Below are 25,383 nucleotides of genomic sequence, written 5' to 3'. Positions count from 1 at the left end.
CAATCCCCTGCACTTCCTGTGGGTTCAACACAGGGCCCGCTGAGCGAGCCACATTCTTCCCAGCATGCATCAGCACTGGTCCAGCTGAGCCATTACTGTGCCTGTCGGAAGCACGGCACCGTTCTGAGAGGGGTCAACTGGAGGGAGTCCAGGAACCCATCTGGCTGAGCGTCCCTCTCGCACCTGCAGACCATCCAGATGTCTACTTTCACCAAAACACGTCATTTTCTCTTCGCACTTTTTCTGTGGAATACAGCCCCAAGGTCTGAACCTGTCGTATGTGCAACGCTAGCCACACCAAGACAATGAGAGTAACCTCAAACTAGCACAGAACCTGGAGTCTCAACAACATGCCAGTCATTTCCTCATTTTCTTTTATGTCATAGTAAATGCATGTTTCTACAAACAGCTTTTGTTATCTCAGCCCCAGCGGTCTATGTAAGCCGAGCCCAGCTCCACCCAGGAGCAGCACCCTGTGAGCCCCCAGGGGACCCCCCTAGTGTGAACACAAGCCAAGCCCAGTTTCCTCCAGGGGTAGTATTGGTAGAGCAATGACCAGTAAGGTGCACACTGAGGTGTACAGTGAGACTGAGGTGCACAGACAGCCCGCTGCTGTAGAAGCTCACGCTTTGTTGGTTAAACACTTCCTCCTCCTCACCCTCGGGCTGACTGCAGAAAGGTCTCCAGGCACCAAAGTGCATTTCAAAGGCAGGCAGCCCAACAGAGGAGCAATCCAGCACTGGAAGGGGGGGGGGGGGGGGGCAGCTGAAGGGGAGGGCAGGGGTGCTGTCAAATACCCAGCTGACCAAGAGAAGAAATGCTCAGACTCCCAGGATGTGGTCCACTGTGTCAAGAGAACAGTCTGAACACTGACAGCAGAACACCACCTCCTTCCCAAATAAATAAATAAATAAATAAATGGAATAAGCGCTCAGTCCAACTCTCCCCCTCCTCCACCCCCCCCCCCCCCACCCCTCTACCAAGCCCTTTTCTTCTCCTCTAAAGACCAGAAGCTCCTCCTACATCTCCAACCAGAGCTCCAGGAGGACATAATGTTCCACAGCCACAGCACAGAGAGAACAGAGGACACAGGGAGAGCCACAGCGTCACACAGTGGCGACGCAGTTTACCGGGACAGACGCAGCTCAGCACAGATAAACAGACTTCAAGATCCCCTTGACTGGTCTGAGAACTGTCTACCTGCCAGAGATACGCAACGTATCAGGAGCAAATGCACTCTCCACCCCTAAATACACGTGCTTTCTTGGAGGGGGTGGGGGGTGGGAGGGGGTGTCTGCATGGTGTTTGTTGTTTGTTACATCATCGGACAGCTGGGGGCAGTTGCCATTTGCAGGGGATAAACAGACCCCACGGTGGTGGCAAGTGATCATTTAGTTACGACGGGGGCTTCTGTAGTAAATACAGCGTAAAGAGTCACTACAGTCACACATGGGTGATGCAGAATGCATTATGTGATACTGATTAAATAAAATTCTTGTGTAGAGAAACAGAAGCTGACATTTTGAATGTTGTGCAAGTGATTTCTGTAAATCTGTGTTTGTGTTTTGTTTAACCTTTCTTCCTTGTCCTGCATTTTTGTTTACATTTATAATTTGTTTTCACTTTAGTCTCTTACTGTTTCAAGCAACGCTCTTTGCCAAATGATAAAGACTTTTCAAGTGTCAAAACTCTACATCCACGGAAATGAAAAATTAACCTATAAATACACCTGCTCTAGCTGTGTGCACCAGAGTGGGTGATTTGAAAGCTGTGTGGCGGTTCGTGTGTGCTGATGATGAGTATGGATAGAGAACACTGGCAGCGTTTCGTCAGTGAAAAAAAGCAACATTCTCATTTCTGTTGCTGTTATCTCCCTCTCTCCCTGTCCCCAGCTCCAACAGAGGACAGAGCGATTGCAGATCGAGATTATTTTTCATCCCTACAAGCTCAGATTACTAATAAGGGTACTACCTATAAACAAAATATTCAGTGTATACACTCAGAAATAAATATGCCATACAATGCATATAATATCTGCATAAATTACTATGTGGATACAACATCTACACTATTGAACGACAAGCACCAAAACAGAATTGCTTTATATCACATCTACACAATTATTCTACCTAAAACACACAACACTGCAAATATACTGAATCTATAGTACTATTAGCCTAAATAATAATTATTAAAGTGTACTATATGGAGCCCACTATATATAATATAAATAAAATATACTAAATAATTATTTCAGGAAAAATGCTTCTAATATTTTTCAAGAGTGGTTGTGGGGCCTCTGTCTGTGTATTTTTAAACAGCTCCAACTTGAATTCTCTTCTAAAGTCTACATGACAAAGAGAAAAGCAGATTAATTATCCTCAGTAATCCACCAGGGGGCAGTGTGGCTACCACGTGCAGTGGGAGCTGTACATAATTTTACAGTTTAGATTTTAGTAACTGCAGCATGCGTGTGTAAAACTGTAGTGTGGATGTGTGGGAGTAATGGAGACATGTGTGCATCTATAATGCACATACTTTTAATGTGGGTATGTGTACAATGTGTTCACATAGTTCACATAACCCATATGTACCATGCCAATAACTGCAGTGCCTGTGTGTACTATATTAGTGTGGTGTGATTCTGTCATTGTGTGTGTGTGTGTGTGTGCGCGTGCGTGCGTGCACGTGTTTGACAGAGAAAGAGAAAGGGTAGACAAAGATTGCATGTGTCTGTTTTCATTGTAGTGTGGGTGTAGTTCAGTAGGTAATTTAACAGGGGGCAGTATGGCTGATACTGAAAAAAATCTCCTGACCACCCCCCCGCCCCAACCTATCAGCCAATTAGATTTCACCACAGACTAGCGCTGGTCTGGGTAGATTTTCCCAGGAAGGTAATTCCTAGGGGAGTCTGTAAGAGCACACATGGTTTCACTTTACAAATCCTCCAGATCATTCCAGAGGAGACTGCGACTCATCGCAGTGACCTGTACACCACAGGAAGTGACCTCAAATTCCTGACCTGCATAGTAGAGGAAGTGACCTCAGACTGCTGACAAAGACGCTATAGAATGCAAGACAGGAAACATCCTATATTTGCTTGGAAGGCTTCAGCCTTGCATTAATGGCATGATGAGTTTCATCACCAAAAGCCCTGGTCACATGGGGAACGCAGACTTCTGACCTTTACATCACAGGAAGTGAACAAAGTCTCCTGCCTCCACAGTCCCTAACGGAACAGTGGTTACCCTGGAAATTCCACAGCAGACTCTGCCTCTTAAATCTTAAAGCATTCTGAGACACAAGGGAGTACATCGCAAGAACATTCAGAGATAAACACGCAAATATATACACAGTCACACAGAGACACAGCCACACACACACACACACACACACTAGTATAAAGGTTACACAAACACAAACAGAAAGATGCCCACACATTTGCATAACCATACAGTCTCCTTTCCTCTTACCCATCTCTTCCCAGGTATACTACAGGTATCTGCAATGCACCAAACCAATGGGCAGTGCCTGCTGCACCTTTACCGGAGTCAGATACACAGCCTGGAGGAGCAACAGCAGGCTAGGGTTTCACACACACATACGTGTCCCTCCCCTCACAAGCCAGACCATGGAGCTTCTGCACCTCTTTGCTGACTGAGGTACCCTGTCTATTACAAGGATATCCGGAGGAGAGTCCTAGAACCGCACGGACAGTACATACAGTATAGTATGAAAATGTATGGCTGAAGATGGTTAAGAAGAGAGATCCTCAGGGTGGAAATCGTGCAGGGATGACAGTTATTTGGACCATTGACCATGAAATAGCCGATAACTGACAAGCCGGATGAACTGGATGAGTAATAAATGTGAGATAACTAACACAAGGATTACAGGGGAATTCAGACGCTTCATCTTCATCAATATTAATGAAGCGGAGCCTAAAAACTTTGCAGAAAATAACGGATAATTTGTTGACATTATTAATTTTCCTGCCCGCGGCAAGTTTTGGAATATTCAGGTCTCTTTCGCAGTGAGTCATCGTTAACACAAAAAGAACTGGAGCTCCACACCGTGCTGGAGAAAATAAGAAGTTGGAGGGGGAGGGGGGAGGGGGGGGTGTGGGTCCATTTTTAGAATATCCAGCCTAGGAAGCTGGAGAACATTTAAAATTCAAATCCCTTGAATCGTGTTAGCGGGATGGTGTTAAGAGAAGGACTTCCACTGGCTGTACCATGCGGGCTTTGGGTGATGGGGGGGGGGTGGGGGTGGTTAAGACGAGGAATTCTTCTTCAAGCTGCACTCCCCAGGGACCAGATTCAAGGGGGGGGGGGGGGGGGGGGGGGGGTGGTGTGACCCTTCGTTCCCCAGCTATTTGAGAAGAAAACATTCCTGGGATGAGTGTGAAGATCATGGGAGTTAATGAGGTCCCCGCACCGCGGCGGAGACAGCGCCTGGGTGCAGGGGTCACCCGGCAGGAATGTCCCGCTCGGAGAGCCCAAGACACGCCCCCCGGGTTCCCAGACAGAGACGGAATGCACCCAGTCCAGCGAGCGGCCCGTCACACAGCCCACGTCTATGAGTCACAGTCCACGTCTATGAGTCACAGTCCACGTCTATGAGTCACAGTCCACGCCTATGAGTCACAGTCCACGTCTATGAGTCACAGTCCACGTCTATGAGTCACAGTCCACGTCTATGAGTCACAGTCCACGTGCGTCACTGTCATCGTTTTGTTTTACCACGGAAGTCACACTGAGATGAAACCATGATGTTGAGCGAGACCTAACCAAGTACAAGTTCGTATCCAAAATAGGTTGTCTTCTCTCTCGTCTTCTCTCTCACCCTCTTCATCTGTATTCCTCTCGACCAAAGGCAGGTAAAGCATCTGGGGCTGTGGATTCACCAAAGGGAAAAAGGATTCTAGGTGCCATCACCTGTTTGCACAGTCTGGACAGCACTGTCAAGCCTATCGACCCAATGTTCCATCAGACAGCACTCACAGCTAAGGCTAGCTGGTGTAAGGCAGAGCAACCTGAAACGTAGTGTGCAATATGGCTAGCTTTGTGAAATGTTAGCAGTATTGCAAGTTCAGACTTGAAACTGATTGAAAATTTTTGGCTTCAAATCAAGAGGGCAGTCCACAATCACAGATCGAAAGACTAGAAGGATCTTGAAAGACTCTGTAAGGAGAAATATGTTCACCGATCTCATAAATTACAAGCGACACATCAGCAGTGCTATTCTCATGAACGGAGGTTCATGAAATGCTGTGACACGTCATCTGCTAAATGCCTATAATGTAATGTAATGTAATCTGGTGAAAAATATTAGCCTACATGTAAAACTAAATATTTTTGGAATCACTCTATGAATAGTCCTTAATAAAAGCTATATAAATATTATATATATATATATATATATATATATATATATATATATAATAAGCTATACAAGTATGCAATATTATTGACATAAGCATTTATGAATGACGATGTAGTGCTTATGAAGAAGCTATGCAGTGCTCAAAGCAATTGTATTAGTATAAAACCAAATACTATACTTATTTTTAGTATGCCATATAGCTCAGCATCTGTGTTTATTTTATACAGCTTTCTAAGCTCATGTCTATCACGAAGTTCGAATAGTTATGGGAACTTTTTGTCTGCACACATATACAGCTTTGGCGCACACACTCACCCACGCACTCACAAACACAAACATGTGGAACGATGACAGTAATGACAAGTGGCGTAAGTGAGACACAGCTCACAATGGCCATCAATGATAGGTTTAAAAAAAAAAAAAAAAAAAGTTGCAATTTGGGGGTCAAAGACCGCTGACCGTAAAAAACGAAATCAGGTCACACAGGCAAAAAACAGGCAAACACGCCGCTCCCCTAACAGCCCGCAGGAGGAACAGCAGGGCATTCATCACGCCTGGCACTTAATAAATGGAGTCCAGCCTTTGGTCTGACCTCAGCGATGGGTTTCCATGTCCGCACACGACTCTTAACACGCTGAACCCGGGACCGGGCCGGCAGCACCGTGACAAACGCGCGCGCGGGAGCCTGTTTAATTCCATTAAGAGACAAGGGCCCCGGGGCCCAATCGATCGCCCGCTGAAATATCTGCGGCAAATCTGCGCTTAGCGCTTTCCCGCTTCGCGAGGCGGGCTGACGGAGCAGTGCTGCTGCTGCTGTTCGTGTTCCTGTTCCTGCGCCTGCTCCTGCTGTTCCTGTTCCTGCGCCTGCTCCTATTCCTGCTGCTGCTGCTGCTGCAGCCAGACCAGCGCCCATTTAACAGAGCGAGCTGGGAGACTAGGGAGAGTAAAAATAGAATAAAACGAACGGTCCGTTTGTACGCACGCAGGAGCATCACAGCCGTGAGGTACACAAACAAAAACAAACCCACATTTAAACACAGGGTGCCCAGCGTAAAGCTAATTTTGCATATTTTCTCTGAAATTACACACATCGATTGGTTGACTGGGCCGTATCGCTTTATGAAAACGAGATATATTTACTTAAATCGGAGTGGGCAGTCTGAGAGCCCGCTGCCCTACGGAGGGCGGCACAGCCTCGCCCAGAAGCTCAATATTTTACTGACTTTCGCAGATAAGCATCTGAAGAATACCGCAGGGAATGCAGCGAATCGATCAGATAAACAGCCTCGGGAGGAATTTTCATTAAAATATTTTACAAAACAAAATTCCAACAAGGCAGAAAATCCAATATGACGTATTTAATACTCGCAATTTGCCAAAATGTTAAGTGTGAGGAGGCACAGTACATGCGTGCAACAATTTCCATGTCTTTACATACAGCTGTTTCAAAACCGCAAAATAGTGCTAAAGTGCCACCGCCAAGTCAGAGCCAAACAACGCTGCGCTGTGACTGAGCTTCCGTTAAAGCCCTTCAAAGACCTGCCAAGTTTTGTGAGCTTTTCAGAAACTATGCAGATTTTTATCGCCATTTTTGGCAGATAAAATCTCTACAATAAAAAATTGGGCGTCTACGGAGTTCGGTTCAGGAATAATTGTTCCACATTAAGGCTGCTATGGTCCTAGTAAGAAATCCCTTTAGGATACCATTTTTGAGTATGCTGGTTTTACTTTTATACAATATATTTAAAAATAAGTTTGAATCAATCCACCACAGTGCCTGTTTTCCGTGATGCTATTCAGAGATGGTAGCATTTGTTATTTAGATAATGAGCACATAACTACCGCCCCTTTGACGGTGCTGTCCATGCTGGCTGCAAGAGACATAGACCCCGGGCCTTATGCCGTGCACGTCAAAGTCGGCCAATATTTCGGCAGAGCCCGAAAGTACGCCGCATGGTCACGGTGGGCCCACACGCACCCTGTCCTCATGGCCGGGAGAGGACGGCGATGACCCTGTTAGTTTCAGCTGCAATTCTGGCCTCCGGCCACACGGAGCGCCAGAGGCCAGTGAGGACACTTCACCGAGACGGTACAGGACCCCCACACGCAGCAGAACCGGAGGAACGACGCAGGGAACCGCAGGTGCTCTTTTTCCCCCCACAGGCGCTCTTTTCTTCCCCTCTTTCGCAGCCCGGAGAGGAACAGAGGGGCGGGTCAGGGCAGGGCAGGGGGCCGTCGCTGAAGCAGTAACTCTCTCCGGGGTCCCGTGGCACAGACAGGCGCACAGATAGACCCCAAACTGAAAGGACGTATTGTCAGGCCCCATTAGGAGCACTGTGTCTTGTTTGCTTCTATGGCCTCCACCGCCTCCCCCCCCCCCTCCCAGCGGCATAAATTCAGAAGCCTCGCTGGATCGCACCGGCCAATGAAACTAAAGAAACGCGACAGAAGTTTGCGAGCCAGCCCAAAATGCGGTGGAACATCCCCTTGACATTTCAGGTGAAATATGAGCGCCCATAGATTTCCTGCCATTTCCCTGTCCTGTGGGGAAGTCGATAAAAGTTCATAATTGCTTTACGCTGGTTTCGTTGCAGCCTGAAGGCTGCACGCTCACTCACTGTGCGCTTGCACTCGCTCATTTTCACATGCCTACACACACATTTTAATTCTTTATTTAGGACCACATTTATAAAACACATCATAAGGGCCCAAATATATTTCAGTTGCTGTCTGATGTCCTTCACTTGAGTGGCAGAAAGTATATCAGCAGGGATAACGAACATCTTTTTGCAACTGACTACATTAAGGACGGCAGTTACGACGGGTGTGGGATAGTGTGGAGTTAGTTTAGTTTAGATGTTTAGAGCAAAGGCACGCGTGCTTGCACCAGCAGCTAGGCTGCAGCCGCCATCATACATACACACACACACACACACACAAACACACACAAACACACACAAACACACACAAACACACACTTCACCTTGCATTCTCTTACACAGGCACACACTGGGCTGCCGATGGCACGGCCTCTTTGGGTTTATATTGGAGTGACACCAGCTGGAACCAATTAAGAGCTGAAGAGGTCCTCAAGCCCACCTCTGCATAAAATCCGTCCAATAAACCGACCGCACCGTCGCCACCCCTCGAGATGCACCTCCAGGGCTCCGTTTACCACGGTTTCATTTTACAGCGGTAATAATGGCAGCGCACGTGCTATACATTAGCATACAACTGCAGTGAAAATTTTATATTTCCTCACCTCAATCACTAACAGGGTAAACAGCAGCCGAGGGATCAGTAAACACGTACGTGTAGTTAATTTCTGAGGTGTGATGTTCTTACAAACACCAGGAACCCCCCCCCCCCACACACACACACACACACACCACACACACACACACACACACACACACACACACTGACTCGAGACACACAGGTGGACCTGTTTTGCATTGACGCGCACAGTCAGAAAAGCCTCTAGAAACGGCATCAGGAGCTGAACCGCATCAGAGCAAAGATATCGGTAATAAATTTGGCAATAAATGAACAGCAGCGATTGCAGTTTGGCATACGGCGACGGGTACACACATTCCCGCAGGCGAGGCAGCTAAAGCTCTCCCTGATTGGATGATATACGGGGGCCGCTCTTAACAACAGGACATCTGCCAGAATATGCCTGCAGTTTCTGACACTTTCAGAACTCAGTTAGCCAACTAGCGCAACTGCCAAAAAGGCTTCAAACTTGCATGCGGCATTCGTGTGAAAGGACTTGTGCTGCGAGTACCCTAGCAAGTTTACGGCCAATCGCATAAATCGTACACCCTGTCAGTCATATACATCATCCAATCAGCCAGGGCGCTGGGTCGAGCTTAGGGGAGGCTGTGTCCATTTCCAGACCTACAGTCACGGCTTGAGTAAAAACAGAAGAGAGTGTGGTGCTGATCCCACCCACGGAGAGGCCAGTCAGGCCCTGTTCCTAAACCGCTAGCCCGCAGCCAAGCTCACGCCAGCCCATGTGAACCAGGGCATCCGCGGGCTGGATGCAGATGGTGGGACCGCACATTCTGGACAGATGAAACAGATGGCGGGGCTTGGTGTTCTGAACATTGAAAGCAGTCTCCACCGATGAAGCTTTCCAGTTTGATGCATCTTGTGCATATTCATGAGGGGGCCTTAGAAAGGACAATACCTTGCCAATGGATGTACCATCGCTTCATGAATATTCATATACTTTAAAATAGCACCAAAAAACTCCTGTTATTCACCACAAGCCCGTATGATAAGGAAACGGAGAAGAGAATCTGTGGTGGCAGAGCTGATGGCAGTCCTCAGCTTTGCTCCAGCTGTTCGGAGGTCCACTGGTTCCCTACCAGGAAGGACTCGTGCTTCCTGGTAGGGGTCTGAGGAAGTGCCGGCTACCATGGAGGCTGGAGGCACAGATTCCCGCTGACCCTCGCCCGTAATTCACCCGAAATGCAGCTGTTCCCTCTCTCCGGTTAGCACCGGGCACTGGAGCCTGACAGGGAGGCGACCGGGCGCCCGAGGATGAGGAGGACGAGCGCCAAGCAGACGCGCCCCTGTGAACGCCAAAAACGGCTCCGCTATCCCTCGGTCTTAATCCACACTTCCTCAGACCCCTAACAAGGAAGCACCAGTCTCCCACAAGTACCTTCCCTCACTTTTTCCCTCTCACTTGTTCCCTCTTTCTCTGCCTCTTTCTTTCTGAATAATATCCCCCCCCCTTTAGGAGACCTAGCCGTCGTGTCGTGCAGTTGACGGCGGTGTGGACTGAAACGCAGCGCGCCGGTTTAGCATCGCCCGCGCCGCTGAGTGCGGTTGTTGCCGTTCCGAGGCTCTCTGTGCTGACGCTGCACTCTGCCGTAAAAAAAGAGGCTCGAAACGAGGAACAGCGGAGGGGGGGGGGGGGCTGCCGAAAAGCCACCGCGAGGTCAGAGAGAGAGAGAGAGAGGGCTTAAAAACGCACTCCAGATGGGCGGAGGACACGTCTCTCTCTCCCTCTCCCTCTCTCTCCCTGTCTCTCTCTCTCTCTCCCTGTCTCTCTCCCTCTCTCCCTGTCTCTCTCTCTCTCTCCCTGTCTCTCTCCCCCTCTCTCGGCCTGGGGGAACACCTTGCTCAGCGCCACCCCGGCTGTGTTCACTTCACCCCGCTTGCTTTGCTTCACTCACACTTGTCACGTTCCACCTACAGCTCACCCTAACAGCCCCCTGTAGCCCAGGACACTGTGGTGATAATGCCACAGCACCTGCTATCAAACGAAGAAGTACAGCTTTTTTTTCACCCTCTACCGTACCTGCTATTCACACCTTCAGCTACCTGTTAGTCACACCTTTAAAATACCTTTAAAGCTTTCAAAACAATTACAGGATTCAACCAGTTTTTCACAGCACAATGCTTCACTCTGCACCTTGTTATTCTGCATTGGGTTTTCTTTTTCCCGCAATCCAAAATCAGACCTGAAAAACCTGACGACTAATCAACCGCTTCCTCAGGGACCGAAACTACAGCTAGATGCTAACGAAGCACAGACCAATCAGATGCCTCTTTGTAAGAGAGAGAATACCTCACCTTCACCCAAGAGAGAGAGAGAGAAAAAAGCACCCCAATACTACACAAAATGAAAAGGTAATGTTACAAAGAGATCCTTCAGTTTGCAGGGAGCGTATTCTTCAGGATATGAGCAGTAATAAGTTTGGAGTATACCATACTATACTCTGGAATAGCAGACGCTCTACAGTGTCCGTTGGTTTTAGAGTGTTTCAATAGTTTAATGTATAATTTCAGTCACTGATTAACTACAGATTCAAAACACCTTGTTTTGCCAGGCCAAAATTGCCAATGATTGAAAGAAAGCAACTGTAGACTATGTGGCCTTCCAGGAGATCTCTGCTGTGTACTCAAGACTGTGAGTACTAATGAATGGCCTGCAGGATCCAGTACTATACTCTAGACTGTGAATAGTAATGACCAGCAGTATCCAGTACTATACTCTAGACTGAAAGTAGTAATGAATGACCAGCAGTATCCAGTACTACACTGTAGATTGTAAGTAATGACCAGCAGTATCCAGTACTATACTCTACACAGTGAGTAGTAATGAATGACCAGCAGTATCCAGTACTACACTGTAGATTGTAAGTAATGACCAGCAGTATCCAGTACTCTGCTCTGGACTCTGAGTAGTAATGAATGAACTGAAGAATCCAGTATTATAAAACGGGAAGCTCAAATCAAGCAATCTGATTGGTTCATAGTCATGGTATATTAACCATATACCACAGCTACGATGTCCAATTCCTTTGCACAATTCAGTATCACTTCGCATATGAGGAAAAAAAAAACGTTAAAATTATTTAAATTAAACCCTTCCAGTCCAGGTTTTTTTTTCTTCCAGTCCAGTTTTTTTTCTTCCAGTCCAGTTTTTTTCAAATTCCAGTCCAGGTTTTGTTTTCTTCCAGTCCAGTTTTTTTTCAAATTCCAGTCCAGGTTTTGTTTTCTTCCAGTCCAGTTTTTTTTAATTCCAGTCCAGGTTTTGTTTTCTTCCGGTCCAGTTTTTTTCAAATTCCAGTCCAGGTTTTGTTTTCTTCCAGTCCAGTTTTTTTCAAATTCCAGTCCAGGTTTTGTTTTATTCCAGTCCAGTTTTTTTCAAATTCCAGTCCAGGTTTTGTTTTCTTCCAGTCCAGTTTTTTTCAAATTCCAGTCCAGGTTTTGTTTTCTTCCAGTCCAGTTTTTTTCAAATTCCAGTCCAGGTTTTGTTTTCTTCCAGTCCAGTTTTTTTCAAATTCCAGTCCAGGTTTTGTTTTCTTCCGGTCCAGTTTTTTTAATTTATTCCAGTCCAGGTTTTTTTTTTTTTTTTTTTTTTTTTTTTTTTTTTTTTACCTCGCAACAAGTTATTTCGCAGTAAAGGGACACGCTACAAAATGCAGCAGTCTAAAGCAGTTTAACGGGAGATACCAGCATCAGAGCCAATCCCGATACCGGGGAAAAGTGAAGCTTCATCTGCTCTCCAGCAGTATCACAAACACTGCACTGGAAACTCAAATGAAGATGATTGCTCCTAAAGAAGAATCTTAGATTATAGTCAGTAAGGGACTATTCATCACACTGAACTTCATCACAAGAACTTGCCTAAGTACTCGAAGACTGAGTGAGTTTAATTAAATTACTACTGGAGATTAACTTGATCATTAGCTGATGAAATAGCAGAGCGGTGCTTATTAAAGCTGTGAGAAATTGCGGTGGATATCGCGTGACATCTTGGCATCACAGCTGTAGCAAATCCACCGTTCTCCGGGTGAGACATTAAGACTCGTTCCCTTTCCCATTAAATGGAGCTGCATAAAATAAGGGCATCATTAAAAAAATTACAGTCCAAATAAAAAAAAAAGGAATAGCATTGCATTCTCGCCGAAGAGAAACGGCGGAACACAAATAACACAATTGGAATTTGGCAACCAATTATAAAGCTGCACATTCACATTCTATGGTATCCATTGTTGGTAAATAGACCAGGGATCATAATAACTGAGGTGTCATAGAGTCCCCTAGAAACCATTAAACATTAATACAGCCAATTGAAAAGCACTTTAAACTGCAGAGAGAGGAAAACAGAAGCTCAGCTGGGAATCCGTCCCCCTTTTTCGACACCCAGAGCAGTGTGACGTGGTTGAATAAAACCCAACAGCCCCGCGCCCCTTGTGTGCCGGGACCACCTCCCTCGTGAGGACCGGCCCTTTGGCCCCGCCCTTTATGAGAACCTTGCGGCTGTCACCCCACCCACCTGCTCGTTGACCCGGCAGTGGGAGGGGCCGTGGTTGATCAGGATCCGGACGATCTCCACGTCCCCCTTCCAGGCGGCCAGGTGCAGGGGGAAGCAGCCTTTGCTGTCGGCCACGTTGGTGGAGGCCTCATACTGCAGCAGCTTCAGGACCACGTCCCTGCGAGGGAGGAAAAACAGGTTTGTGTGTGTGTGTGTGTGTGTGTAAGCACAGCCATGCAGACGAATGCAAAGCTCTTACATTACTCCACTTCTACACCCGCCATCACACTGCATCCCTTACACACCGACTACCGACAATGTAACATATGGTAAGAGAGAGGAAGGGACTCAGGAGACGTGTTTTTTTGGTTTTTTTTGAGGGGGGGGGGCATCACCACATTCCCACAATACCGCTGACACACACGGGGAATTCTCTCGCACACCCCCTCGACCTCCCAGCAGCGAGCGCGTGACGTCGAGCGGGCCCCTTGGAGAATTTCACGGCAAGTCAAGAGATGAGAAAAACAGGAGAGGCTGCGAGTTCTTGAGAAAAGCAGAAAAGATGACACTTCTGACTCACACAGACAGAGACAAAGCGCGCCCCCACACCGCCGTCGCTAACGCAGCGCAGGTGGCTGCTCCGGGGGGGGGGGGGGGGGGAGAGGGTTAGCCCGCCTGCTCAGAGCTCCTGCACAAGGCGAACTCTACGACTCGACTGTGACTGGACAGTACTATCAGATCCCGCTTCTCACTGGAGATTTTACATTACATTACAGGCATTTAGCAGACGCTCTTATCCAGAGCACAGCATTTACATTGGATCCAATTATACAGATATATATGTGTTTTGAACAAGCGTGAATCCGCAATAGCTGCGACTGCACACGCGCAAGCATCCATGTGTGCATGCATCCACGCACACACCCTCACACAAACACGTGACCTCTTTGGTACATTGGGTTTGGTTCATGACCAACCTTTCCACAATCTTGTCCAAATCTGTGAATCCATTTGGGAGTTATGCACCTTTTTGTGATAGGCCACGCCCATCGCCATGCCCCCTCTTGGTCAATCGGCCTGAAAGTTACTCAGCTGTACCTTCCGGTCATGACTAACGTCCATGCCAAATTCCAGCCTCCTGGGGCGAAAACTGTGGCCACTACGGGGTGGGACACTTCAGTGGACCAACCGACCGACCGACAGAGCTCTAGAGCTGCGGTTGCAGCTAAAAAGTATCCGTGAATGCCTCTTTGACATCTCTGGCTGCATATCTAAATTATGGATATGCATTTTTATTAATCTCGTATTATCAGCCATGAGGACTGAATAATCGAATGAGGACCCTGGATACCTCAGGCATCGTTTGAAACGAGAGTTCATTACGTGTGAATAAGGACTGACTGGGCGAGATCAGCATCCATTCGCAGCTCCACACAGGAAAATTAACAGTGTCAATTAGCTGCCTGTAATTTTATGCTGGGGTTTCCTCCATGAATATTGATGAGAACGAATAAAACTGAATTTTTTCTTTGTCTTGTTTATTGCTGCGCGTTCAAACACTGATCTGAGCGATCTATTAGTGCTCTCATATGCACAAACTCAGATGATTCAATATTTGATCTTGCGCCTGGTTTGGGGCACGCAAGAGGTTCATGTCAAAGAATCAAACATGATTTATCCTGGACATAGAAAGCGAAGGACCCACAGACCTTTCACATGAGAACAGATGCATTACATAACCATCCTCGGACAAAGCTTCAAAAGCCATGCTTTCATATCACAACAAAAACCAGCACAAGCATTTATCTCCAGACTGCTGCTTTTCCCACATCACAGAAAATGGCCGATGGATCCTCTCTGTTCCCTCTCACATGCCATTGCTCAATGAATATTTCAAACGAAATATGAATAAAATATTGTAACAACTACCCAAAGCCCGGCTTTACAGAAGAACCAGCGCCGAGACAGAGTCGTTCCAATCCTATCCACCAGGGGGCAGTGTCTGTGGATTTCACCCACCGAGGAAATTGAGTCTACAGATCTAAGCCATCAGTCTTCATTGACTGCCAAGCTATTTACACCAGCGTCAGCTGATGTCATCATGGCTCTGCACACAAAGACATGAAGGCATTCCAGGCAGCAAGACGAAGACCAAGGAATCTTCTGTGATTCGCCCTGGGAGCAGGATGAGAGAGCCTGTACCACGGTGGCTAAAGCCTCAATCCCAAACAGGCCGCCAATGACCCCCCGGATGAGGACAGGAAGAGGGTAACCGAGATCAGCCAAGCCGCCTTTCTCAGAAACACCACACTCATCACCCCTCAGCAGAAACAAATTACACTGAAGGGAGCGGTTGTGCTTTAGCACTGATGCAAGAGCTGTCATCACAAGCACTACGGTGGACCCATCAATTTAAAGATATTCCGCTGTCCTAGCACCGGGTCCCAGAGCAGTCATTAGAGAGAGTGGGCTTCAATGCAAAAACAAAATGGTGCTGCCCCAGCACTGATACAGTCATCAGAAAAAACAAGCTCTCTCTGTTCTAATGAGGGGGGGATGGCTCCGATCCAGCACTGATCCCAGAATGGTCTTCAGAAACATACAGCCCTATTTCTCTTGTTAAAATAAAACAAAAAAAATGACCCCAGACCATTCATCAGTTTTAATCATGGCTTATGGACGTCAGGCACAGACAGCAATGAGCCTGGACTATGGCTGAATTAAATAGCCCACTCTTTCATGCTAATGTGCCGATGCATACGATACAGTCATAACTAACCCTGCTCTGAATAGCACTCGCAGTGTTACTGTGAGCCATCCTGGAAGAGTCTCTCACAGCCTCCCGCAATTCATTAATGTGATTGTCACAAGATAACAGGCACAGATGAAGTGACACGAGCAGGTCACCTTTCTGCTCCTCTAAAACATCCATTTGAGGGTTTTTGCAGTGTGCCGTGCGTGTGGAAATCCCAAAACAGACACAAAACCCACATGACTGTGGCCAAAACCAGGAGTGAATCCATATAATTACACCCCCCTGAAACACAGAGAAAATCCACATAATTACCCCCCCCACCTCCCCCCCCCCCCCAAAACAGGAAGAGAATGTGCGTTCTGCTGCAGCGTGACGCTTGCCATTAGAATCTTAATCCTCCGCATGGAGGGGATTAATTAGCCCACCCGCTAACAGGGCCGCGGTGTTCTTCCTCCCCTCTTCCGTCCCGCGTTACTTCTGCTCCGGGGAACCCAACCCCAAACCGTCGCTCCCCATGCAGCGAGGCGCGGCGTCTGAGGCGGGCTGAGGAGACGCGACAGCATCTCCCGCGCTCGTTTCCGGTTTGTTTCGCTCCGAACGCGCGCGGCGTCGCGTTCGCGTGACACGCCCCTCGGGCTTTTAACCGGGGGGGGGGGGGGGGTCGGCTGCTTTACTCAGCGGCGCAGAGCCGGCTGTCAGAACCGCCATTTGCATGTGTCGCGGACCCCCCCCCCATCCCCCCCCGATCCCGCGCGTGTTATCAGGCTTCAAACACATGCCCCCTCTTACACGCGCGGTCAGCCTCGGTCAGGACGCCGGTTTCTCCACGTCCGGCACCGTGAATGGGACAGGACCACGTCACACGTGAGCACACACTGGAGAGCAGGCTCGTGGCGGGGTGGGTGGGGCCGGGGGGCGGGGGTGTTCCTCTGTTTGGGGGCTCTTACCTGTGTCCGTTGAGGGAGGCGTGGTGCAGGGGGGTGTACCCGGTGCTGTCGATGCAGTTCACGTTCAGACCTCGCCAGATACTGTAGAGAGAGAGAGAGAGCAGACACAAAGAGACACGTTTATACCGACGCTCGTACAAGCTGACAAAAGAGCACAATATAAACAAGTGCTTTTTATATTTCAGTCTTTAATGTCAATACAACAGTACATTGGGTTTGATTGTCATTCAGGTGCGCCACGACACAAAGCGACAAACAGTCTGGAAGATTAAAGTAGCCCTCAGGGTGAACCGTGGCTAATCAAAAATGCATCAACCATTTACAAGGAACATAAACTTAGTGGACAAATGTCAAATGTTCCTGCTCGACTCTTCTACAGGTCATTGACTTCAGACCAAAGAGTTTTGGATTGGTACTTGTGGAGCGCCCGCACCTTGCATGAAAATGAATGAAAAACAGCTCACTTCCAGCTCAAAGAGCCACTGCCCCACACAGGGAACAGTGTGAAGCAAGGGAAGACCTGACTCTCATCAGGAACCCCCTCAAATGTACGCTTCCACACAGCCTTTCTAAAAAAAAAAAAATTAAGTGCTACAGCACATGTAGTATGACGGTAAGATGATCATAGTGCGATTTTTCAAGCACAGCCCTTATTTTCCCTCTCAGTTGCCCCTTGCCCGGGTCATGAAATATATCATTTCTGAGGAATTCCTGCGCTTGTGGAAATTTTTCCACAAAAAAAAAAAAAAAAAAATATGAGAGGGACTGGGCGTGAGATGCACTTGCAATAAAACCCACTGAAAGCTCTGCTGTATGTACGATTTCTATACAGCCCTCTGATTGTCCAGGTCTCTAAAAATATTCCATCATGAGAGGGGTGGGCTTCAGCTTCAGGAGCGTGAGTGACTGACAAGTCAGCTGACCAGTCAGGAGACAGCAAGAGCCGCTTCTTCCATGCTTGGCTAATCAGGGCAGGGGGTATCTGAGACACCACGGCAAAGCTGCGACAGCCTTAAAGAGACAGCGCGGCTATCTCAGGGTTCATACGGTAGTGTAATGGAATGTGTCTGTCCCCGTACAATAAGTAGAAAATAATATCCTGTGTTTTCAGTGCCTCCCTCAGCCAGACAGAACATGCTCTGTCTGAGAAGGACAACCTCCGAGCCTTAATCACATCAGGGTGCACAGCCACATTCCAGACCTACTGTACTACAGAATCCAGAAACAACACAATCCCACCGCAAAACACAATCCCCCAAACAGCACAGCCCAAGCGTAACGCTTCACAATCACTGCCACAGCACAATCCCAGAGCACGGAAAGAAAAATGTGAAACCACTCACAGAACCAAAACACACAAAGATATAAATGCGCACATACAGGCGCGCACATATACACACACACACATGCACACACACACACACATGCACACACACACACACACACACACGCACGCATGCACCCACACACACACACATGCACACAGGCAAACGCACACACACACACGCACAGCGCCGCACTGTGTGGTGCATGAGCTGCGGTTGTGAGAAACCTCCAAGCGCACACACGCACACCAGCTCAGACCGTGGCCCTATGCTGTCACATGATGCTGTCCACACATCAGCGCCGACCCAGAGACTGAGCCTCACACCCTGTCACATGGGGGCGTGAACAGGCCGAGGGGGCCACGGCACTGGATGGCCGGTACTGGCACGCCCCCCCCCCCCCCCTCCCTCATCGATTGGGGGTACGTGACGCTTACACAACCACAGGGGGCCGGGGGAGAGGGGAGGGGGGAGGGGGGGGGCAGTGGAATGTGTTTATGTTCCGCGGGGTAAAATGCGGTCAATGCACCGTTACACAAAACAGGCCGTACGAAACCTGGAGCGCCGGGAAAACCTCCCGCTCCCTATTTCGGCGTCCTGCTACGTCGGTAAATCGTTTCCACGGTCACATGTCGAGGCCCCAGAATCTGCGTACAGAGGGGCGCTGGGGGTGGGGCCACCCTCTCTCTGCGACTTCCTCCCGTTACCCCCCCGCCCAGGTACGGAACCTCTGGGCTTCAATCACAAGACAGACCAATCAGCATTATTTTATGACCCTGCCCTCAATTACTGATATTCACACCCCTCCCCTCCCAGGAGCCGTTACGTTGTTCAAACCCGTCGCCATGGCGAGCGATGGCCCCTTAAGGTGCCTCTTTCTCACGCTGTGGTAAACCACGGACCCTACAGACACCCTTCAGAGTGCTGACCGTACAGGTTTCCAGGTAACCAGGCCAAGCCCCTCCCAGGCATGACCTCACACCAGCTTGTTCCTAGCTGCACTCATGACTAGACTCCATCTCTCACTCACTTTAGCAGTGCACTGTCCATCATAAAGCTTCTACTGCGCATTTCACATTTCATTCTCCTCACAAAAAAATGAGAGTAAACTGTGACAGAAAAAATGTCCACTAAAAACGAATTTGTGGGGAAAAAAAACAAGGAGAGAGATACTTCTGGATGTCTGTTAAACAAGATATTAGGGGAAAATGCAGAACGCCTTGCTCTGCCTGACAGTGATTCTGTGAAACACTAATGTAATTAAGCCCTGGGCTCTTTGTCTCATACACAGACACCCACTCTTTCTCCCTCCCCTCCTCCTTCCTGCCCTCCCTCCCTCCCTCCCTCTTCTGTTCAGCTTCAGATTCAGAGCAGCGTCTGTGCCCGTGTTGGATCTGCTGGCCTGATCCTCGGGGGGCTGTCCCAAAAACATCCAATCTGCCTTCCTGCCACGCCCATACCAGACGCACCCGGTGCTCTGTCACAGCGTCGGGGAAAAGATGACAACCCCAAATCCATACAGCGCTTAAAAATGACACGCGCATGACAGTTAATCAGTCGCATTATTTATCTGATTTATTCTGTAGCGTGATTTTATCTGTCAATACATTTCATGTCACCAATGGTAATTACAACAGGCATCCAACAAATTTATATGCACAACCATCGCCTTGCGCAACCAATCTATTGAGAAAAGCAGGCTCTCGCTACAGCACTAAACGAAAGGTAGCTATACCCCCTTTGTTGCCCACTCAATGTGCAGAACATGTACATAGTTGCATTGATGTATACAACTTCTACCATACCCAGTCTACCAGCCTGGATACACCCTGAAAGAACAAACGGCTGTAGCTGTAAATTAGCAGTATCTCAAGCACTCGTGACGTCTATCATGTGAAAAAGGTGTTTAATTGCAGTAATGCTCCAACAGCCAACGTTTGTTATCGGGTAGTGCTGAACCATGAATTGATCTATGCTTACTCTCCTACAATATGGCCATTCTGCTGGCAAATAATATGATAGAAAGGACAATTTGCCAGCAGACAATTTTGGTAAGACTAGGGCTTTGTTCAGAAACACAGGCCTATATGCATACTATTAACTCTTTTTGGTGCACAGTGGTGATGTGTCACGAACTACAGTACAAAAATTAAGATTTGACTGTAATTACCAAGCCACAACCTGTAACCTAGACATAGCCTATATTGCGTACATTTATTAAACTCACTTAAATATTTCAGAAGAGGCCATTTGTCACAAATATAGCGAATGCTCCTTGATCATTTTCTTGGAATGTGGGTAAAGGGTCAATAATGTGACGTACTGTAAGACATGCCTGCATATAAAATCCTCCAAAACGAAGTTAAGTTAATACAAGTGCATAAGTTAAACTGTATCGAGTCTCTTTTTCATGCTGATAAAAACACATAAATTCAAGATACAACTTTCTGTCCTCACAAGAACACGAGACATTTCTCTGTGTGTTTTAATACATATGGAGTGCTGGAACGGTACCTGACACGTCAGCCGCAAACTGCCATACCTCCATGCATTCTGGGTAGCGTGCGAGTATGTGTTTTGGAACGCGGCCTGGACAAGCAAGGCCCCAGCACATCGAGCAGTACATTAAAAGTACCGTTTCAATGAAGCATGAGAGAAACTGGAATACATATAATAGACAAATACACACAGCTGACAATTTCTCCAGCTGACTAACGCTAAATAATTAGCACCCCCAAGACGCAACAGCAGTATCCAACAGTATCATACATCACCGGGAGTGTGCACGTGTAGAGAGAGCAATGTAGCCCGAGCGCCAGCAAAGGTCAAGTTGCGAATCCGTTTAGGGAAAACATTACATCTGTAAAACGGGTTAATCCTCAAAATTGTCCCTTAGCAGTTCAGCTTGGTTAAACGGCAGAATGTGCTCTAATGCGTAGTTCGCCTTCGCTTCCCTTTCCCCTTTCAATGCTTTTGCACTGTTACCATTCACCTATGGCCACGAAAAGACTAACCGAACACAGCCCACTACAGGAACATCGCATGTGGGAGAGAAAGCAAGGTTCTACAGTATTCAGCGGTGCTACATTGTGATCAGGCCTTGTGATTCTCAGGAGATGTGGACTGGACGTGAGAACAACATCACAACAGACAAATTCACCTTAAACGAAACGGTAGGCGGGAGGATGACTGCACACGCTCACGAACCCCCCCCCCCCCCCCCCCCCCCGGAGTGAGGAAGACCGAAGCTGCAGCTCTGACTGAATTTACACTCATCCCTCTGGGACAGGGGGATAAGTCATCAGGCCTTTTGAGTGTGAAATCATTCATGACATGGATTTAGAGGACATGAGAATGGCAGGTGAAATCTGTTATGCGCCCATGAAAAACATTAATGAAATTAACCAACAGGACAGGCCAAGATGGAGTCCGTTACACTGGCGTTAATGAAGACATGAAGACAGCAGACGGGGGGCGGGGGGGGCACATGCTAACAGCAAGCAGGAGATTAGACAGCATTAGTATATGAAGGTCATAGACATAAAGTATGCACTATATACAATAATGAAAACATAACATTATTCAACTGCTAAAACGTTTCTCTCCTGTATAGTGGTGCATCGCTGAAGATGACAATCCGTACCCAATTTACAGAGCGTGCCTAACTGGCCAAATGATTTTATCAGTGTGATATATCACTGGTATCCACCCCCTTCTCAGTCACCCCATCTAAGCACAATCAAGAAGCATGGAATATTCTGGAACGATACTTGAGACAGTGTCTTCCTCCACCGCGAACTGAGAGTCGACCAAGTTTCTCCTGGAAGACTGGATTCATGCAAATTCTGGTACACTTTCATACAGCAACGGTGCACGGGCAGTACTGGCTACGCATGGTGGCCCAAAACCCAACTAGGTGACATCACATTGGTTTTTCCATTCTTTTGCTGACTATGTATATTTCATTATGCAAAGAGACATGGAGATACACACTTGCCTGTAAAGATCTGAGATACGCACGGAGGTTAAGGTATTGATTAACACACCTAGTGCTGAAAGCAGTATTTAAGTGTGCAAAGGTCAATGAATATTGGGTATTTTCCTCTCAGGTTTAATAGTCTGACTGAGGGTGATTTATAAACATACTCAAAGACTTCAGAAGCTATCATCTGATGAATTATGTCATGCTTCTATTGGAGCCTCCATAAAAGCAATTTATGACTCCCCTCAATAGGGGCTTCAATCGACCAGCCAAATTACTTGACAAATTGGCAACCACATCACTTTAATTTAGATTAGAAACATTGATATCATGGCTGTTCCACTGCATTGTTGCCTAAATACATTAACTGTGCTTTTAACATCCCGGTTGAGCGCATCTATTTGATAGATTAAGAAAAAAAAACCATCATCAATCATTCAATCATTAATGCTGCACTGAATACATTAGGTTTCCCTTGCCAGGAATAACGTCATCACACTCAATTCAATTTTCAGTTCAAATTTGGATAAAAGCATCTGCCAAATAAATGTAATGTAAATGTTAGTGCTGAAAACCACTGAAAAACATACAAACAAATGCACACCAGAGATGCAAACCAATCCATACAGTACGTTCTGTATGTCTCTGCTCAGTCTTTACTTCGGTGTTTCAGATTGGATGAGTTTTAAAAAATAAAAATTGATGATTTAAAAATGGGTAGAATTGGATGATGGATAATTTTTAAAATTGGTGGATGATTTAAAAATTGGGTTGATGGAACCCACAGAGCAACCGCCAATGAGGAAATTTTAAGTTCATCTTTGCTGTTTGTTGTTTTTAATATGTCTTACCCATTGGTATGAAGGGAAAGGTGGGTCTTACTCAGCTGGAAATGGGTGGTTGAAGGATTCTTGCATCACATTCAGTGTAAAAGAAATTCCCACGCCCAGTTTTTAAACCAAGGTCCAATGCCTGTGCATATCAAACACGCGTCCTTCCTTTTAAACTGTGAATAACAGCTCACAGCCACACAAACAGTGCACACCATGTGGCCCAGCCATATTGTATCAGACATGCAAACCGCATGCATCAGTCACACGTTATTACACACGTACCACATGCGCCATATTGTATTAGACATGTAAACCACATAGCCTACATCAGTCACACTGTAAGACATCTAAACCACTTGGCTCTTGCCCAGCCAAATGAGTCGTATGCAGATCACTGGATACGTGGCAGTTTATTTGATTTCTATAAGGTCATTAGTTGACCTTTTGACCTTTCACCCTTATTTAAAAGTTACAGTGTTCTGCCTTTGCATGGCATACAAAAAAAAAACTGGGTCTTACCAAAGCAAAAAGCAGTAACTGCCATTTTCACTTCAGTCACAGGTACAAGAAATATAATTATATTTCTGATAAAAAAACCTTTTTCGGGCAATGATATAAGATTAACTTTCCCCAAAGAATATTCAGCCATTCTGCTGAAACCAGACCCAGGCTATAATAATGATTTTAGATAGACTTTATTAATTGGATAGAGCTGGCTCGTGGTTCAGCAGGAACAGCAGACAATACCAATGCAAAATACAGTAACGTTGAAGCGCAGCAAAACGGTAACTTCCTATCAAAGCGCAGTAAAACAGAAGCAGAGCAGGCTACAGTAACTCCGCTCGAGCAGGGTGGAACAAAGGCAGGATACAGTAACTGAGGTTACGGTGGTTTTCTCTGGCTTCTCTAGGGCGTTTTCTCGTTGTAAATCGACACCCCTATCATCTCAAAAATGAAACAGTAGAGACATGATATTTGTCCACATGATAAAGCCTGTCCTTAATGTCACAAAAATGAAGAAAATTACATTTTTGACCAAAAATGAAGTTATTGCCTCTTGCCTATGTAAGGCAGAAATATCTCAGTCATACTGTAATAGACATGTGAACCACATGCGTCAGTTACACTGTATTAGATATGTAAAAAACATGGCTCAGTCATACGGCATTAGATATGTACAACATATGGCACAATCACAGGTTATTGGAAGTGTGAAGTAAATTACATTATGCAGCAGCAGACGACTTCTGCAGGTCTTTGTTAAAAGATTATCATTGTAAACACCTCCAGGGAGCTTGGTGAACCTAGTACAGAAAACACCATGCAACCCCCCCCCCCCCCCCATCCCACCCCAACCCCCCAAAAAAGGCTTAGTTCCTCATTAAAGGAAAGTAAATTAGACTAATTCAGAGTTGTCATAACAACCAGCAAAATTACCCAAGCACATTTAAAAATCCCAGCACAGAGAATATGATTAATGAAGGCCAGTGTTTCGTCTGATCCATAAAGGCCTTAGTAAATTGCCGTTCCATAATTTTCCCAAGCGCACAGAATCATTGACACACACGTGCACACGCACACACACACACACAAATACAGCCTTTCTAGCAGTAAAACAGAGTGTGATGACCCCCCTAAACCCCCCTCCACACACACACACGCACACACATAAATACAGCCTTTCTAGCAGTAAAACAGAGTGTGATGACCCCCCTAAACCCCCCTCCACACACACACACACACACACACACGCGCACACACATAAATACAGCCTTTCTAGCAGTAAAACAGAGCGTGAAGACCCATTTAATTCAAACCCCCCCCTTCACAGTCCCTGACACAGAGACAACTGAGAAATGTGAACGCCGATGTGTTTGACCTTTGACCCGTACCCATAAATCACTCACATTACCCATCTGGGGATGGGGACGGGACAGGGCTGGAGTCTCTCAGCAGGGGGGGCCCATGAATGCTATTCGTGCCTTTCGTGTTAATTCACAGACGCCATCATCTAGCATGACTCGCATCGCTTCCTGCAGACAGACACAGCGCTCAGCCGGACACACACTGCACTCACTGAGGCACATTCTCTTTAAGGAGGATCCTCAGAAGGATTCGAACCCCCCAGCCCCCAGCCGCGGCCCGAAAGACTCCCCTCGTCGCATCGTCAGGTAGCTATGTCGGACAAAGAGCGCCGCGCCCGCTCAGCTCTGAGAGCCTCACAGCAGTCGGTTCGTGACCCGGCCGCCGCTTCTGTCTCTTACTCACCAGAGCTCTGCAGGCAGCTCAGAGAGCGTGTGTGTGTGTGTGTGTGTGTGTGTGTGTGTGTTATTGAGCGCTCCGCACACGTGAGTGCTGGGCCAGTGATTCAGCCAC

The 25,383-nt window shown here is 47.2% G+C and overlaps 1 protein-coding gene across 6 annotated transcripts in view; it reads right to left on the bottom strand.

Annotated features, from left to right (window-relative positions):
- The window catches only part of LOC118231558 (ankyrin repeat and sterile alpha motif domain-containing protein 1B-like), a 177,789-nt gene that overhangs the window by 115,152 nt on the left and 37,254 nt on the right, over window positions 1-25,383 (bottom strand). For all 6 annotated transcript variants that reach the window (XM_035425466.1, XM_035425467.1, XM_035425465.1 and 3 more), the window contains exons 2-3: window positions 16,868-16,948; window positions 13,187-13,343 (exon numbers count right to left, since the gene is read on the bottom strand). In XM_035425466.1, coding sequence (XP_035281357.1) covers window positions 13,187-13,343; window positions 16,868-16,948 — 238 coding nt within the window. The remainder of the gene's footprint in view (window positions 1-13,186; window positions 13,344-16,867; window positions 16,949-25,383) is intronic.

The sequence above is a fragment of the Anguilla anguilla genome, chromosome 7, assembly GCF_013347855.1.
Source record: "Anguilla anguilla isolate fAngAng1 chromosome 7, fAngAng1.pri, whole genome shotgun sequence".
Lineage (NCBI taxonomy): Eukaryota > Metazoa > Chordata > Actinopteri > Anguilliformes > Anguillidae > Anguilla > Anguilla anguilla.
The sequence above is the reverse complement of the archived record's forward strand: the minus strand, read 5'-3'. Positions and strand labels throughout refer to the sequence as shown.